This window comes from Pteropus vampyrus, unplaced genomic scaffold (assembly GCF_000151845.1).
Source record: "Pteropus vampyrus isolate Shadow unplaced genomic scaffold, Pvam_2.0 Scaffold99, whole genome shotgun sequence".
Taxonomy (NCBI): Eukaryota; Metazoa; Chordata; class Mammalia; order Chiroptera; family Pteropodidae; genus Pteropus; species Pteropus vampyrus.
In genome coordinates, this window is record NW_011888880.1 from 2,805,439 (window position 1) to 2,822,563 (window position 17,125).

The window sequence follows — 17,125 nt, forward strand, 5'->3', positions numbered from 1 at the left end:
GATGGATGGATGGATGGATGGATGGATACATGCATGCCAGGATAGTTGGATAGATGAATGGTTGGATGATGAATGGTTAGCTGAGCGAATGAAGGGGTGAAAAATACAAGAGTCAGCGACATTTAAAGTGGAAAATAAGACGAAATTTGAGAGGTAACTTAGCTGTGAAGGCAGCTAAGGGAAGGCAGGCATTTCAAGCTGAGGGAACCACTGAGAGGTTATGAAGTGTGTGGGAAAAGGTATGCAATTCCAATGTGACTAGAGGCATGGTTTGCTTAAAGAAGTACGATGAGTCTGAGGCCTGATGCGGGTGACCTGGGAGGCCATGCTGCAGAATATATACTTTATTCTCGAGACAAGGAAGAACTATTTCAGGCTTTTAGAAATGAAATGATCAAATCTCTAATACACCCATTACCTAAATCTTTTTTATTTTTCAGATGGCTGTTTCAAATATTAGATACGGAGCAGGGGTTACGAAGGAAGTGGGAATGGCAAGTATTTAAGATGTCTAGAGGCTACTGTAGAGGTTACATATCTTTTTAAAAAGTACAACTTGACAACAGCTGAGTTCTTCGTTTTTAAAAATGTTCAATGTTAAGGTTGCCAGAAGTGTTTATTACATTTCTAGTGCCATCGAACTTAACTTATAAATTATTTTTGTTATTGTAGGACCTACAGAACATGGGTGCTAAAAATGTTTGTTTAATGACAGACAAGAACCTTTCCCAGCTCCCTCCCGTACAAATAGTTATGGATTCTCTAGTGACGAATGGCATCAACTTCAAGGTTTATGATAATGTGAGAGTAGAACCAACTGATAGAAGGTATTTTTTTATTATTATTATTGTTTACTTTAAATGGAAGCTAGTATGTATCGCTGTTTGCTTAAAACTTGTCCCAGGCCTCTCTTAATGTCATGGCAATTTACTTCTGAAAAATATGACATAATTGTTTTTCTGTTCCCTTCTCCAAGCTTCCTGGAAGCTATTGAGTTTGCCAGAAAGGGAGCTTTTGATGCGTATGTTGCTGTGGGTGGTGGCTCCACCATGGACACCTGTAAAGCTGCTAACCTGTATGCGTCCAGCCTTCACTCTGATTTCCTAGATTATGTCAGTGCCCCCATTGGGAAGGGAAAGCCCGTGTCTGTGCCTCTTAAGCCTCTGATTGCAGGTAAACACTGTTTATTTGCTTGTTTGTTTGTTTTATTTTGCAGTTGTCAGAAGGCCTTAGGAAAGATGCAAGCCAGGATTTTTAGGGCATGTGTTTCCAAAGCTTTCTGATTTCTTCATGTCAGTGTAGTACTCTGTTGGGAGACCCAAACAGGTAGCAATTCATTTATGTTTAAGTTCTGATCTTCATTATGCACAGATAGAGACAATTTGGTTTAGTGGTAGGAAAGTCTGCAGATTAAAGCTAAGAAATCAGTGTGTGAGAAATCAGTGTGATCCCTCTGTCGCAGGTTAGTCCTCTAAACCTTCTCTGTTTTGTCCCATTTTGCCAGCCACTGTGGAGTTTAAGGGGAGCATTTGCTATTATTTTTCTGGTGTTGACTCAACCCTTTCTTCCACATAATGGCTCTTCAACTGACCTGAGGCTTTGTCTCTGCCCTGGGACATGTGGCCAGCATGGCCACATTACTGTGGGCGACATCTGCTCTTTGGCTGCCCGGGGCACAGACATGCAAATCCAGACCAGAATAGCTTGTCTGCTTGACACAGACATTGAGATCTTTCTGTCTTTTCTTCCCTCTCATTTTCTGGCTGTTAGCTTATTACTATTTAAAATTGTATGCTTAAAATACTCTAACTAGTAACTGGAAAATATCAGTTGAAAGTCTTGTCCTCTCTCTTCTCCCACTCCTGTCTTTCGCCCCCATTGTGAATGGGCCTTGAGATGGGACAGGAGTGAGTCGATGGCAGATGAGCTGCTTTGATGTGAATCAGCAGTCAGCAGGGAGCAGCATAATTGATGTCTGGCAAACGGAACCCTCTGGTGAAGCTGTGTCAGCATCACACGGAGGGGTGATTAGCAAAGTTTAGAAACTTGACAGAACTACAAAACCATGAGCCCAGCAAAGGCAAAGCGTTACTATGCTTGCTGCCAAGAGGGAATAAAGACGTCTTTTAGAGAGGCAAATATGAGTTTTCTTCCCGGAGATGCTGAGCAGCTTCTGTTTGAATACTCAACTGCAGCTGCCTGAGCTCCGGCGCTGGAGGAGCCTGAGGTTCCCAGAGTTCCTCACTGTTCATACAGAAACAGACATCACGCATACACGTTAAAACTGCATGTGTGTTAGCACAGACGTGGACATTATACACACATGTTAACACAGGTCCAGCTGTCACACACACACATCAAAATGCACATACATGTTACACATACATGCATTCAATGCAGACACGGGCACCCTACGTGTTAAACATGCATGTTAATGCCGACACAGCCATCATACGGTTGTGTATACAAGTTAATGCAGACACAGGCATGCACGTGAAGCACACATGCATGTTGGTAGAGATACAGACATCAGACAAGCAGTGGGGGCAGCACAGCTTCCCTCTCTAACCTCGCTCCTCGTTTCCTAAGGCTAATTATCTCCACTGAGCTTTATTTATATGCTTTATTAAAATTAATATTATTTTGTTCAAGTCCCAACTACTTCAGGAACTGGGAGTGAAACTACTGGAATTGCCATTTTTGACTATGAACAGTTGAAAGTAAAAATTGGTAAGAACTTTGCCCATTAACTTTTTTTTTTTAATTCTATCTCTTACCTTTTACTCCCACCTCCTTTTCTTTAATCCTAATATTTAACAATCAAGGAGTTATGGAGTTAAGGAGAGGGGATACACACATAAACATTTGATTGCTTTTTCCAAGTACATATAAAAATATGAAACAGTCTAATAAACTTCTTTTTTGAGAATCACCTAAAACGTGTATTGAAATGCCAGGAATCTTGATTGGCCATTTTCCTGCCCAGATTAATGACTGTATGTCAATAATAAATGATTATTCCCTTCCTTGGACATCTTTTTTTTATATATTTTAAGTGTTTCATTCAGGTATAACATTATATAATAAAATGCATACATTTTAAGAGCCTGGGTTGGTGGATTTTGACAAATATAGCCACCCATATAACCACTACCCCAATCAAAATACAAAATAGCCCCATCACTCCGGTACTTCCCACCTGCTCCTTCCCAGTCGCTCCCTCCAGCCCCATGCCGGGAGTAACCACACTCTGCTTTCCACCTTCTTTGTCGTTTTCATCCTACCTTCTCTGACTCTCAGCTAAGGTGGTGGAACTGGCCCTCTCCCTGAATCTGGCTCAGCATCCTTCTTCCAGGCCTCTGTAGCAGAATAAATTGACATTCGACCACACATCCATAGTAACGTCTCTTTTAAAATTAAATTACATTGTCCTTTGACATTGTTAAGATAATAATAGTTACCAATACTTAAATTCTGCCTTACAGTTCTTTAAGACTTCTCCATAATGATATCTCATGTGATCCTTAAAACACCTCTGTGAGGGATAGTTTGATCTCGAGAACTCAGAGAGGCTAACTGGCTTGCCCAAAGACACACAGTAAGTGGCAGAGCAAGGACCCAACCCAGTGGTGTGCTAGGAAGCCAGCAGTCTGGAATTTATTAAGTGAATACGCCCTGATTTGTAGCGTTTGCCAGTTTCTGTGGTGTAAATCTCCTGCCGGGGCTGGGAAGAGTTGCTCACCCTCAGCTCCCGCGCTCCGGAAGGAGCTTCTTTCAGCTCCACAGGAAAACCCGAGTTTCTGACTCCACATCTCTTTCCACGGCTCCTTGCTACTTCCCGACATGAGAAGGAACCCTGTCTCACATTTTTTTGTTGTTTAGGATGACTCGCTATCCTAAAGTTATTTAACGCATTTTAAATGGAGTCCCCACCTAAACAGCCTCTACTGACCACCCCTGTCGCAGGCATCGCTTCGCGAGCCCTGAAGCCCACGCTGGGGCTGGTGGACCCGCGGCACACCCTGCACATGCCCGGCCGGGTGGTCGCCAACAGCGGCTTCGACGTGCTCTGGTAGGTGCCGGCGCCACCCACAGTGGCCTTTTCCGCAGCTGGGTCTGCGGACACTCTTTTCTGGCGGAAAGTCCTTGCTACGCATGTATCGATTAGTACTCCACGGGGACCCCAGCTTGGGCTATGATCATCCCCTTTCCTAGATGAAAATAATATTGAGGCCGTAAAGATGGGGGAGTAGGTGACGCCCTGGGTGAGCCACAAACCTGCTGTTCAGGACGGACGGCCCCAGCCGCAGCTGTGGCCACAGGGACGTGGCCGAAGGAGTCGTCGGAGCGGGCGTGCCTCTGTAGCCACCTTAGCCAGGGACCGCCCAGGGCCGGGACTCGGGCGGGAGCTGACGGTCCCTGAGCCGGACCGTGCTCGCCCTGTCCGCGCTCTGCACGCACCCTCACTTCGCCACGGCTCTGTGCCAGGCGTAAAAGAGAAGTCACTTTGAGATGTTGAGTAATGTGCCCAGAGTCATAGGCATGCTCCCTGGGCTTCAGTGTTTCTGCCACAGACCTTGCTCCCGAGCTCTAGGCCATTCGTCCCAGCAGCCTCACAGAGGTCCCACGGCACTTCACACACACTCCCCACAGCTCCTCCTCCGGAGTCCCTTCACTTAGTGAGCAGCAGGACGCTGATGCCCACACCAGCCAGCAGACCCCCTCTCTGGCCTTGCCGACTCTCTCTGACGTTTGCTCCCTCAGGCCTCATTGCTCCCGCCTCGATTCAGGACGGCCCCAGCTCTTGCCCCGACAGCTGTGGTAGTCTCCTCACTGGTCTCCCTGCATCCATCCCGTACTCCTTCCATCCGTCCTCCACACTGGCCTCACCAAGCTTTCGGAATGCAATATGACCGGTACATAGACACACGGGCACGTGCATGTGCGCGCACACACGCGCACGCACACACACACACACACACTCTACCTTTTAAGTCTTTCATTGGCTTTCCATGCCTGCTGTCCGAAGGCCACATTCCTTGGCCCTGGAATGTCCCCAATGCTCAGTTCTTTATCTGCTTGGATAACTCATCTTTCAGTCTCACTGGAGTGTCTCTCCCTGACAGAGCCTTTGCTAGCCCTCCCCTTTCCTCTCCTCCAGTAGAACTGACCACTCTGTCCTTTGCTCTGTCCCACTGGGGGGCCTGTACGTGGCTTCTGAGACACCCCTGTCTTCACGTGCCTGTGTCCCTCAGTGTACTGTGAACTTGGTGAGGACAGGACTGTCTTACTCACTTGTCTATCCCTGCCCCTTAGTACAGCAACTGTCACATCATAGGTACTCAATTAAGACCCATTAAATGAATTTCACACAAGCAGGAGGCGGCAGAGTTAGGATTCACATCCAGGTCTACCCAAGTTCATGGTCTGCTTTACTCACTGCATTACACTGCCTGCCAAGAAACTGGAGAAGACTATGTCCAACTCCATCCTGGTCAGTGTTGTCAGTCCTTCGATGAGTTCTCCCCTGATGTTTTGGAAGTGGGGGGATAATTCACCTTTAAGTGAATGATTCACAGGTCCGAAGACTTGACTGTCAGTCGGGAGGAGCAGGCTCAGAAGAAAGAATGGAGGTAGTTGCCCTTCCAGGTGTTGTCCAAGGGAGAGGACACCTGGCCTGAGGGGTCTGCCCTGAGGCCCAGCAGTCTGTTCTGAAGATGGACACACCCATGGACGTCGCCTTAGAGGCACTTCCCCTTGTTAGGGTGCCATGGGCCTTCTGATCATAAATTAGCACCCTGGGACTTGCCAATAGGAAGAAAAGGTGCCAGATAGAAGACTCGAGTGTCTTTCCCCCTCAGCAGTTATGTTTCTCGTTGTAAATCAGTAATCTGACTTCCAGGTTTGTCACATAGTTTCTGTGATCTCCGCTCAATGAGTCTGTGCCCGAGAGACAGATCTGCTCTTGGGCCCAGAATCGAGACGCGTGTAGGGCAGAGGTTCGACTCTGTACCTCACTAGCCTCGTTGCTACCCTGTCCTCCCCACATGGACACCTCATTCTTGCATTACCCACATATTCTCTTTATAGAACCACAGAGCCATAGTTTCTGTCTACCCGCTAATTAAAAAAAAAAAAAAAAATTCTAATGCTTTGTTCAAAAGATAGTACCTGCTTCTCAAATATAGAAGAGAGTAAATTCTCCATTCTAAGACTGAAAACTATAATTCATGCAAAGAAAAAAAAATAGTTCGTGTTATATTGTGTTCCCAATGCCTCATTGATCTAGATGGTCAGTCTTATCTTCAGCAGTTGATTAGCTAGAATTGGTGGCAAGCCAGCAGGTCGAAGAAACTCTGAAGCTTGGGTCTCGAAATAGCCAACTCTGGATTTAGGGCACGTAAAAAAAAAAAAAAAAAAAAGAATCTTTTTTTTCAGGCCAAGATTTAATAATAATGGTGAATGGTAAGTTTTATAATGTGCTGGTTCAATGTACTAAGTACATGTGTCAACCCAATTTTCACAGTAGTGCCATGAAGACGTACTAGTACTTATTCCTGTCTTAGAATCATAGGGAGGATAGTGACTCCCCCCAGGCCCACAGCAGGAAGGTCCGGTGCCAGAGTTTACACGTGGGCAGCTGACCTCAGGGTTGGTGTTCTCGCCTCCTCACCGAGCTCCCAACAGGAGGCTGGTGTAATGATACCCTCCCTGCTAACATGGTGTTTGATCAGTGCACGGTATAAAATGATAAATATAATTTATAAAGAAATCATTTTTTAGATTCATGACTTAAATGTTTTTTCCATGACTTAAATGTTTAAAAATTCAGCATCATAAAGCTTGATTTGCACTAGAAAGGGGCTATATGTAATCTTCCACATACGGGTCAGAAACACTGTCGTGCTCTCGATGTAAATGTCACCGCGTTATTTCTCTAACAAGCAATGACTGTTGTGGGCAAGAGGCTGACTAGTGGAATGACTGTGTTATCGGGGCTACATAGCATATCTGCAATGGAGCGAGTGCATTTTCAAGACAGTTTGTAATCTGAATAGAGGGAAGGAGGAAGACGATGTTTCCATCTGTGTATTTTAAATATTTCTTGCTAGCCATGCCCTGGAGTCTTACTCTGCCCTTCCTTACCATATGAGGAGCCCCTGCCCTTCAAATCCCATTTTTCGGCCAGCCTACCAGGGCAGCAACCCAGTCAGCGACATTTGGGCAGTCCAGGCACTGCGGATCGTCGCTAAGTATCTGAAGAGGTATGTCACCCAGAGACAGAAACGGAAGGAAAAACCACATTCCACCCTCACATAAACTGTTGTATGCCAGATCCTGAGATGTCCTGAGCAAGTCTCTTCACCAAAAGGTCAGTCAAACGGACACAGAGAAGCACCAGGAGGTTTCCGGAAGGGCGGAAGGGATGAGGAGGGAACCATGTGAGGACAGAGGGAAGTTGGAGCCTTCAATCTGAAGAGGCAAAGGCTGTGAGAGGATAAAATAGGGATCCCTAATTTGTGAAAGATGCAGGTAGAAGGTTTAATCATCAAAACCCCAAAACCAAAGCTAGGGGCAGGGGAGAAGGGGAGACGTCCTTTGAGATTTGGCTACCAAGGACAGACAAGAGAACCACAGAGGTGGATGCTGGCTGCGCCCATCCAGGCCCTGTGCAAAGGCACATGGAACCGACCCAGTGAGCACACTCACATGAGCTAAACTTAAGAATTAAATGTGTGGAGTTGCCTGTCCCAAGAGATATAAAGGCTTCTTAAAAGGTTATGAAAGATTTATGAAAGACATAGCCATAACAGGCTCCTGAGAGAGCAAAGATATACTTGGAGATGAATGCTGATTCCTGAGACACGAAGATGTGCAAAGTCAGACTCACTTCTGTACTTATACACAAGGGAGGGAAGGAACATGGCCCAAGTGAGCCTAGATGTGAGCACGGTGCCTCCTCTGGCCTTGACCTGGAAGCTGCACTGGAGAGGGCACTTTTGTAGTAGAGCAGGGGGAAGGGACACAGAACTGTTACAGGCTCACAGGGACCATCGGGGAGCACGGCAGCATTTGACTGAGTAGAAGCAGATACAGATAACGGTCAGCCAGCATGTTTGACAGGAACAGAAGGCTTGGCAGAGCATAAGTGGGAGGCGAGGGGTTAAAATGGACGGAGGAAAGGCTGAAGCTCTGTTGCCTACTGTTTCATCATATTATTCAGGAAATATGGAACGCTGAGTTTTGGATAGGAGACACAAACACCTAACCATTGCAGAGGAAAGGGGGGAAAGGCCATGGCACCCATTTCATAACAGGAACACTTACTCCAGGCAAAATCCTGAAAAAGCAAGTGAGCAGCGGTTCACTGGGCAGGCTTAGGCTTCCTTCCCAGGACAGGGTTTCAGAGCAGTGTGTGCAGAGAGGCCACACTGCATCTGAAAGGGGCCTTTGAGAATTTGTTTTTCCAAAGTGGCACTGGGGACATATAGAACAAGCAAAGGCTTGTCCTATAATAACACCCACTTCCACAATAATAAATATTAAAGTAATATGTGCAGTTTGCATAGATAACAAAAGAATCCTCCAGTGGGTCCAATTTAAGGCAGTGTCACAGAAAGAAAGATGGCTGGGCGGGCCGCGTGTATCCTGCAGGTAGCCCCAGGCGACAGGGACTCACTTCAGTGAACCAGTCTGGGCCCAGTGCATTCTGAGTATGTGTTTACTCTAAGTCCATTCACAGCTGCATTCAAGGTCATTGACAAATGAGGAAGAAGAATGAGTCTCAGGGCACTTTGCTCGGCAGCTCTCACAATCCAAGGGTCAGTGCTTTGCTTCCCTGGGCACTTTTATCATACAAACAACCTGACAGTGTATTTATTATGCCTCTGCTGACACCATTGATGAGGAAATATGTTTATCTTCAGTTTTCCTTTAGAAGACAAGATGTCGTTTGAACAACTTGCCTAATTTTTCTTCCTACTGAGTAGCATTTCTTATTTTCCAGATCTTTCCCTAAGGCAGCTCTTTATTCGATCGGCTATGCCAATGTTGATGTGTTATTGTTAGGTATTTATGTCACCCACAGGGCTGTCAGAAATCCTGATGATCTTGAAGCACGGTCCAACATGCACTTGGCAAGTACTTTTGCTGGCATTGGCTTTGGAAATGCTGGTGTTCATCTGTGGTGAGTGAATTTGAGATTTTTCTTTCTTCATCTAAGCTATTGGTTTGAAATTTTATAACATGTTTATAATTTAAGACAGGTGATAAGATTTAAATATGCTATAGAAAGAAGAAATACAATTTAGAGTCCTGGAATATTTTCTTAATTAAAATGTAGTTTATTAGGTCATAGATTTTTTTTTTTTTGGTAATAAGCTTTATTGAGATATAATTCACACACTATATAATACACTCATTTAAAATGTATAATTCAGTGTTTTTTAGCATATTCATGGTTTTTAACAACAATCAATTTTAGAACATTATATCACCCAAAAAAGAAATTCTGTACTCCTTAGTTGTCACCGCCAATCCTCCCATACCACCAACTGCTGATCTACTTTCTGTTTCTATAGATTTGCTTATTCTGGACATTTCATATAAATAAAATCATATAAGATGTGGTCTTTTGTGTCCAGCTTCTTTAACTGAGCATAGTGTTTCCATGCTTCACTCAGGCGTGTATCAGTACTTCATTCTTTTTTATCGCCAAATGACATTCCATTGTATGGACAGACCACATTTTATTTATCCATTAATCAGTTGGTGGACATTCGAGTTATTTCCACTTTTTGGCTATTATGAATAATGTTGCTATGAACATTTGTACACAAGTTTTTCTATGGATATATGTTTTCATTTCTATTGATTATGTAATTGAAAATTCCACTCCTAGGAGTGGAATTGCTAGTGTTTCTATGTTTAAATTTTGAGGAACGTCCAGACCGTTTTTCACAGCAGCTGCACCATTTTACATTCCCACCAACAATGGACGAGGGTTTTGATTTCGCCACATCCTCACCATGTGTTGTGGATTTTTAAAACCTCAAATGCATATTTTTTTTTCTCCTAATCTCTCACAAATAGACAGAGATCAGAATCTTTGTCAATAGCCCAGAATTAATCTGTTTGATCAGAACTTTGTTTGAATGTTGCCTTAAAAATGAATACCAGTGAACGCTGAGAATTAAGAATAGGCTTTGCTATAGGGAGAGTACAATGAAATGGTCACCTCCAAATTCTGCTGCTGAGAGGAGCATAGGTTGTCACCACCATTCTAAAAATCTCCCCAGAGCTTGAAAAACATTTGTCCCTTGTGACCCACTAATGTTATTTCTGGGAATGTTGCCCCAAAATATAATCACAATACGATCAACGAATTTCCTAATAAGGATATTCACCTAAGTGATATTTATAATCGAAAATTTTGGAAACAACCTAAATTTCTAACAGTTTTCAAATGGTTAACTAAAGTGCAATAGTCAAAGAATAAAATAAGGCTACTAAAAATAATGACACAAGCAACGTTTAAAACTGAATACATGGTAGGATCATAAATCAAAGATATACATAAGAAGACTAAAAGGAAACATTCTGTAATGGTTATCTTAAGAAAATAGGATTATGGATTATTTTCATTTTTTACAAAGAACATATACAACTGTTAAAAGAAATCAAACTAAAATATTGGATTGTCAGAAACCTTTGAAAGCTATGTGTACCTTGTCAGGTCATGAACACACATTAAGTAATAATTTTCTGAATACTCTGGAGCCTTGAGACAGGTAAAACACATTCAAAAATACCCAACTTAGAGAACCAATAGCTTCCGATCTGCTTCATGAAAGATGATCTTTTTTCGGAATAGATAATTATACAGTTCACCAAAATATTTTATTTTTCTATGAAATGTAAATCTTTTGATAAATAAGCACAAAGTCATTCAATAACCCATATCAGTAAACTTACAGACCATTTTACTATCATAAAACATTTCATTTTCAATATATTAATTGTAACTATAGTAATTTCTCACAATGTGATTCTTTTGAATCATCTATTAAATTATAATACTATCTATTTGTTCAGTAAAAATTCAAGAGGATATGAAGAGTTTTTCCATTAAAAAAAAAAAAAAAGGAAATTCCCCACAAATAAAAACCATGGTGCCTTTTCTTAAAAGACTTTCAGGTTAGAATAATCGTGTATGACTCAACTCCATTAGCATGTAACATTCAAAGGATATGTCAGTTATTGGGGGGACAGATCACTGGCAGGTCAGGCTTGCATATCTAACAGCACATCCTGGCTCGTAAAACTCCCATAGACATCTATCTCCTCATCGGCTTATGCAGGAGCGTGCTGCCAGAGCATTGCAGAGCAAGATAGAAAACACATACCCTGAAGCTTATCGAAGAAACTTTAAAGTGAATTCTCAATTTCTTCAAGATAGTAAGATTAACCAATGTGTTTGGGGAGTAACTTCTGCATCAACACATTTTAATATCTTACAATTCTATGAGCGTTTGAATTTGAACATTTCAGAGATTTTGTTATGAATAACACCAAATGTTGAATGCATAATAATATATCTTTATATTAAAACAAAATATGGAACTTTGTGAAATAACAGGATTATCAAGAGACTGCGAAGGGCTCTCCGATAAGGATATCTTTGTATTGTTAATTCGAATTTCTGATATCTGCATGTCAACATAAAGACTTTTTTTCTTTTCTAGCCATGGAATGTCTTACCCAATTTCAGGCTTAGTGAAGACATATAAAGCAAAGGATTATAATGTGGATCACCCACTGGTGGTAAAATCATAATAAGTTCTTCAATTAAATCTTATATTCCTTGTAGTCGCCATAAATGTATTTGTCAATTCTTGCGTGCTTGGAGTACTGGGTAAACTAATTAACTATCTGGAACGTGCAAGTCGAAGACCAGCTTTGCCCCATCGGTCCCCATGTTCTGTTTCTCTGCAGCCTCACGGCCTTTCTGTTGTGCTCACCTCCCCAGCAGTGTTCACTTTCACGGCACAGATGTTTCCTGAGCGGCATCTGGAGATGGCAGAGATACTGGGTACAGACCATTATTTGTAAATCTGTGAGCCACATGTGTAAGCATTTTCTAGGGTTGCTTCGGAAGGTAAACCATAAAGGATAATGCTAAAAAAGATTGCTTTGAGATATTTTATTAATCAAATGTCAGTGACCTGCCCGAAGTGTCTATTAGTACTGAAATTCTGTAATTTTATGTTTCCAATAGTCTATTAACAATGAAATGGAACTAAATATTTCTTATGTTCAGTGTGGAGTCATTAATTACATGTTTACCATTTTCATCCCCGAGGAAAGTGAAACTCTATATCCTATCAGTGATATAAATGGCTTTCGCTGTGTTTAACAGGTAATAAAATGAATCTAAATCAGAAAGTAAATGCTCAATTATAGAGACTCTAAACAAGTAGAAACTGTAGAAAGACCCCCAAGAAAGAATTTGTTTGCTGCTCTGCAGAATAAATAATATCTACAATAAGATTCCAGCAGTGCCTTTTGAATCTTACAACAAGTAAAGTTATCTTCAGGATAGCTTTGGTGTTGAATAAAATTTCAGTATTTTTCTAAGATAAGAACTCCCTTAAGTAAACTTGAGTCTTTGATGAACTTTCTAAATATCTCCTTCCCCTGCTTGTGTAGGGTGGGAAGGGAAAGGCTAAAAAGAAAACGTCATTATGCTCTTCTAGCACCAGCCGTTGAGAGAGAAGTACTTCCAAAAAGCTGGGAGCGACCACAGACATCCTTCCGCAGGGCTGCTTCATCCCTCGCTTCTCTCCCACACCCCGGCGAGCTCGTTGGCGCCCTCCCCGAGTTCCAGGCGCTGTGCTGGGATTGCTCGTGACAGAGGCCCAGGGCGGAGAAGCAGTGCTGGGGGCTTGGTTTTTCTAGCATGCGACGCCAACTTTACCAAGGATCTTGTGTCCCTTCTACCTTGGGGTCTGGGGATGTTGTTCAGCCATCTGTTGGAGCTCAGATGCCTTTGTAAATATGCAAACGACGTAAATAGGCAGGAGCCCAAACAGTAGCAGGCTAGATGCATGGTTAATGGTAAAACCGTAGAGAATTTAGAGCTAACGTTCCAGATCACCAACGAAATTACTGAGAAAGGGATCCCCTTCGTTAGACAATATAGGAAATTTGTTTAATATTATTCTGTAGTTATCCACTAAATATTTTGATTTCTTATGTAATCTTAGATTTTCTTAGCTGTATTCTAATGTATTCTCTCCTACCCTCTTTTTTTCCCTAAAACACTGCATAGAAAAACCCAGAGGTTTTGATGGTGTGTTCTATGGCAGTAATCCCAGGAAAATAAAAATCTCATAAACCTCATGTCCTATGTCACCACTTCACCCACTCCATATTTTAGCTGCCGCTGTGTAATATAGACTGGCCTTGTCAGGCAAAGTTTACCTTCCAACCAGCTGCTCTCCCAACTAGCCCTGTATCTGGTCCTATTTACACCTTTTCCTGGATTACTAAAACAGTTCTCACTGTCCTAGAAGAGAAAGGTTAAAACTGATTTAATAGTACGCTTTGGTGTGGAGGTGAACCATATTCCAGTCTCCTTTTTGAACAACGCAGGGAAAGTGGGCTCAGACAGCAGCATGAGGCATTTGGGGTAGTAACTAATGCTACATTCCATTCATAAAGTGCTTCACTTCCTGACAGTGAAGGCGTTCAACCAGAATACATGGGGGGCAGGAGTGCCAAGGGGTTCAGATCAGTTCCCGTTGTCCAGTAGCTTTCACTGCCACCTTGACTGAGGGCAGAACCCCCTGGCCCTTCTAGATTGTGCCTCCATGATTTTATGTACTAATGATATCCAAGTCCTACCCTCACGTATCTCCAACCTTTGGCTTCCTTCCTCCCCTCCATCAGAAGGATGATTATCTACATATTGCATATCGTTTTCTGAGAGTCTTCATGTTCTTAGTTCTTGGTTATGGCTATAGACAGGCCTCTCCGGGCCACACACAACTCATTTTTGTCACTTTCCTCCTTTTCAGTAGTTAATGTTGGAGTTTTTGTACTTATATATCCATATCTCACAAGGTGCTTTTGCAAAGAGTTTGTCTTCCTTTCCTGAGATGTTGCTGTGAGAAAAGACGATGACCATGTGTACCTCTAGATGTCAGCAAATTCCAAGCCTTCAGAGTTACTTACGCCGTGTTTTCTGCTACGAGCCTTCTTCCTTGCTCATCCAAACACCAGCCTTCTTTCTTGGTCTCCTTCCTGTGCCCCTTGTCTTGGCTCTGTTCCTCTTCTTCCCACCCCACAAGGGGCGAGCAGCCCATCAGAAATGTGAGAGCCAGGTTAGCTGCCCCAGCCGACTTCTCCACACTGGCCTGGCCCATCCATCTTCTGTGGGGCTGACCACGGGGCTGGCCTCCACGTGGAGGCATAGTGGTGTCCTTGTCCTCAGTGTCAGAGAGCCAGCAGTAGGTTATATATCAGCTCTCTTGTGACTGAGCTGCTCCCAGGACCAGCCTCCTCCTCCCTGCCTACAGCCTGTGCTTTGTGTCTTCTAGGAGCTGACACCCGCACTGCCAGGGCCGCAGATGCTGGGCCTGTTTTGGCCGACACGCTCCGGAAATTCTTATTCGATCTGGATGTTGATGATGGCCTAGCTGCCATTGGTTACTCCAAGGCCGACATCCCCGCATTAGTGAAAGGAACACTGCCCCAGGTAAGAGATGCAGTGCATCCTCGCTCCCTGCTGGAAGCACAAAACGGTGGGCGAGACATGCTGACATGATGAAAACCCAGGGGTCCCCCCCGTCTGTACCGGAAGCAGCTCTCCGCTTCCGGAGAAGGGGCCAAGGCTTGCTCACAGTTATATTCTTCCATAACACTGTGAAACTTTTGTGATGTAACTGAAAGGAGCCTTCATGAAAATTCTAGGCCAAAACAACCACATTTATCTCAAGGTATGGAAAAATCTCTCTTTTCTCCATTTCTGCTCTTTTGAGAATCCCTATAAAACTATGCAAAGATATTCCAGAAGGGCCACTAATATTATTTTCCACTCTAAAGAGTTACAAATTCCTACTATTGTAAAGAGTAGACAGGACCTTTAAATTAAGACTATTACAAAATTACTTTTTTATGTAGATATAATTGACATTACATTAGTTTCATGTGTATAACATAATGATTCCATATTCATACATATTGTGAAATGATCACCACAGTAAGTCTAGTTTTCATCATTATACATAGTTACAAAATCATTTTGCTTGTGTTGGAAACTTTTAAGGTCTGCTCTCCTAGCAACTTTCAAATATACAGTATAGTATTATTAACTACAATCACTGTGACAAAATCATTTTTTAAAGTATTTGGGAGGTTGTATATTTTATACATATACATATACATGTATACATATCTGTGCCACTTTGAATCTTATTTTGTTGATTTAAATGTCGTAAAGAGTTTAAACTGAGCTGTTATCCTTTATTTGGTAGAATCATAGTAGATGTCAAGTTTGCCCTCCCAGAGTTCTCATAAAGACAGTTTATCCCCCATTGGACCTCGCTTCAATGGCGCTATAGCATCAAACCCCCATAGGCCAAGAGCATATCCATTGCAGTTCACTATAAAATAGAGATTCAGAGTCATGACCACACCATGCTCACCAGGCCCAGGGTGCCCACTTAGTCCTCCTGTCTAAAACGAGAAAGGCGAGGACCACTTACACACTGCGAGGAGGTGAAGGTCAAGTGTGTCTGCCCAGAGGTATTCGTGGATCTTCCCCTGACACTGGAACAGAGTGAACAGCTGGAATATCTGCTCACACAGTATCCTGCTTCCCACAAGTAGCAGTGCTTTTCCCTCTCCCCACTCCAGTTACGCAAGCTTCTTCCCCACTTAGAAAGTTTTTAGAATATTGAAGACCTCAGCTCACATAAGATAATATTTATATGGATTAGGTTTACAGACTCATATGTCCACAGGAGCCATGCAGGTAACAGCAATGAACAAAATAATTTAAGGCAATAGGGAGTGGTGGGGACTTTTGTGAACTAGAAATCACATGACCCATCTCATTGGGTAAGCCTCTTTTCAGCTACAATTTATCATTTCCAAGCAGAAATTCAGGTCCCAGTATTGGGAGAATTAAAAATCAGCAGTCTCAATGTTGGTGGTGAATTCCCTTATTTCCCAATGTACAGACCAAGCATGGCCCGTGGGCCATCAGTTTCCCTGATTTAGACTCAGGCCCAGTGGACTCAGTTGCTTCTAAATACAAATGAATGAGAAAAAGAGGAGGTTCAAAGTTTAGCAGAGCCCCTTGACTAACTTGCAAACCCTTAGTTCTAACCCACAGTCCAGGGGACAAAGTAGCCAAAAAATATGACCATCGCTGTTACTTTATTCAAACGTGCTAGATTGTGAGTTGCATGAGGGCAGGAAGCTATCTGTTACGCTCATCCATTCTCTATTACACCTGGCACAGGCTAGTAAATATGTTAAATGCACACTACCTGCAGTCCGGTCCTTCTAAATTTTCTGTCCAGGTGAGCTTAATGGCTGAATGGTGGCAACTTCTTGAGAAGTTCCCTGAGATTTACTAGGACTCAACCAGTAACAAGGAGCCACAAAAGCCTGTCCTGGCTGTTACAGCATGGTCCCAGAAACAATGTCTTCTGCAAGGGGTGGGGGTGGGGGTCCTCTGAAAAGTTCTGCTTGTTTATGGCCCAGGAAAGTATTCAGGAATATGTGTGTGTCGACCTCTAGGAATGGTATCCATGATTTTCAAATGAACCTGTATGATGTTCTTAGCCACTTAATTGCTGGTGGCAAAGGATCTTCCAGCCATCAGGACACCTTGGCAAGTGTTTACTGTTTTAATTCTACTGGGCTCAGACTTTCACTTTCAGAAGCTATTTCAGATTGACATTTGAGACCATCCACTAAAATAGCAAGTTAATTAGCTATCATTCTGAATGCCTCAGTGCACATGTCATACTGGGAAATACAGATAGCAAAACCTTAATTAGACTAAACTAATTTCTTCATTTCACAAAAGATGCAAGGTAAATAGAATCTTTTG

General features: G+C 42.9%; 1 protein-coding gene across 4 annotated transcripts in view; it reads left to right on the forward strand.

Annotated features, from left to right (window-relative positions):
• Positions 1-25: 25 nt before the first annotated feature.
• The window catches only part of LOC105295095 (hydroxyacid-oxoacid transhydrogenase, mitochondrial), a 22,126-nt gene continuing 5,026 nt past the window's right edge, over positions 26-17,125 (forward strand). The window contains exons 1-10 of one of the 4 annotated variants that reach the window (XR_002781425.1): positions 441-494; positions 673-827; positions 977-1,173; positions 2,653-2,730; positions 3,967-4,072; positions 7,113-7,265; positions 9,089-9,187; positions 11,745-11,823; positions 12,029-12,091; positions 14,601-14,758. Coding sequence is in view for 2 of the 4 variants with exons in the window: in XM_023533274.1 (XP_023389042.1) it covers positions 441-494; positions 673-827; positions 977-1,173; positions 2,653-2,730; positions 3,967-4,072; positions 7,113-7,265; positions 9,089-9,187; positions 11,745-11,823; positions 11,995-12,091; positions 14,601-14,758 (1,176 nt within the window). In the remaining 2 variants the exon portion in view is untranslated. Of the gene's footprint in view, positions 495-672; positions 828-976; positions 1,174-2,652; positions 2,731-3,966; positions 4,073-7,112; positions 7,266-9,088; positions 9,188-11,744; positions 11,824-11,994; positions 12,092-14,600; positions 14,759-17,125 lie in introns of all 4 variants that reach the window. The other 3 variants (XM_023533274.1, XM_023533275.1, XR_002781426.1) reach the window with 3 other exon arrangements.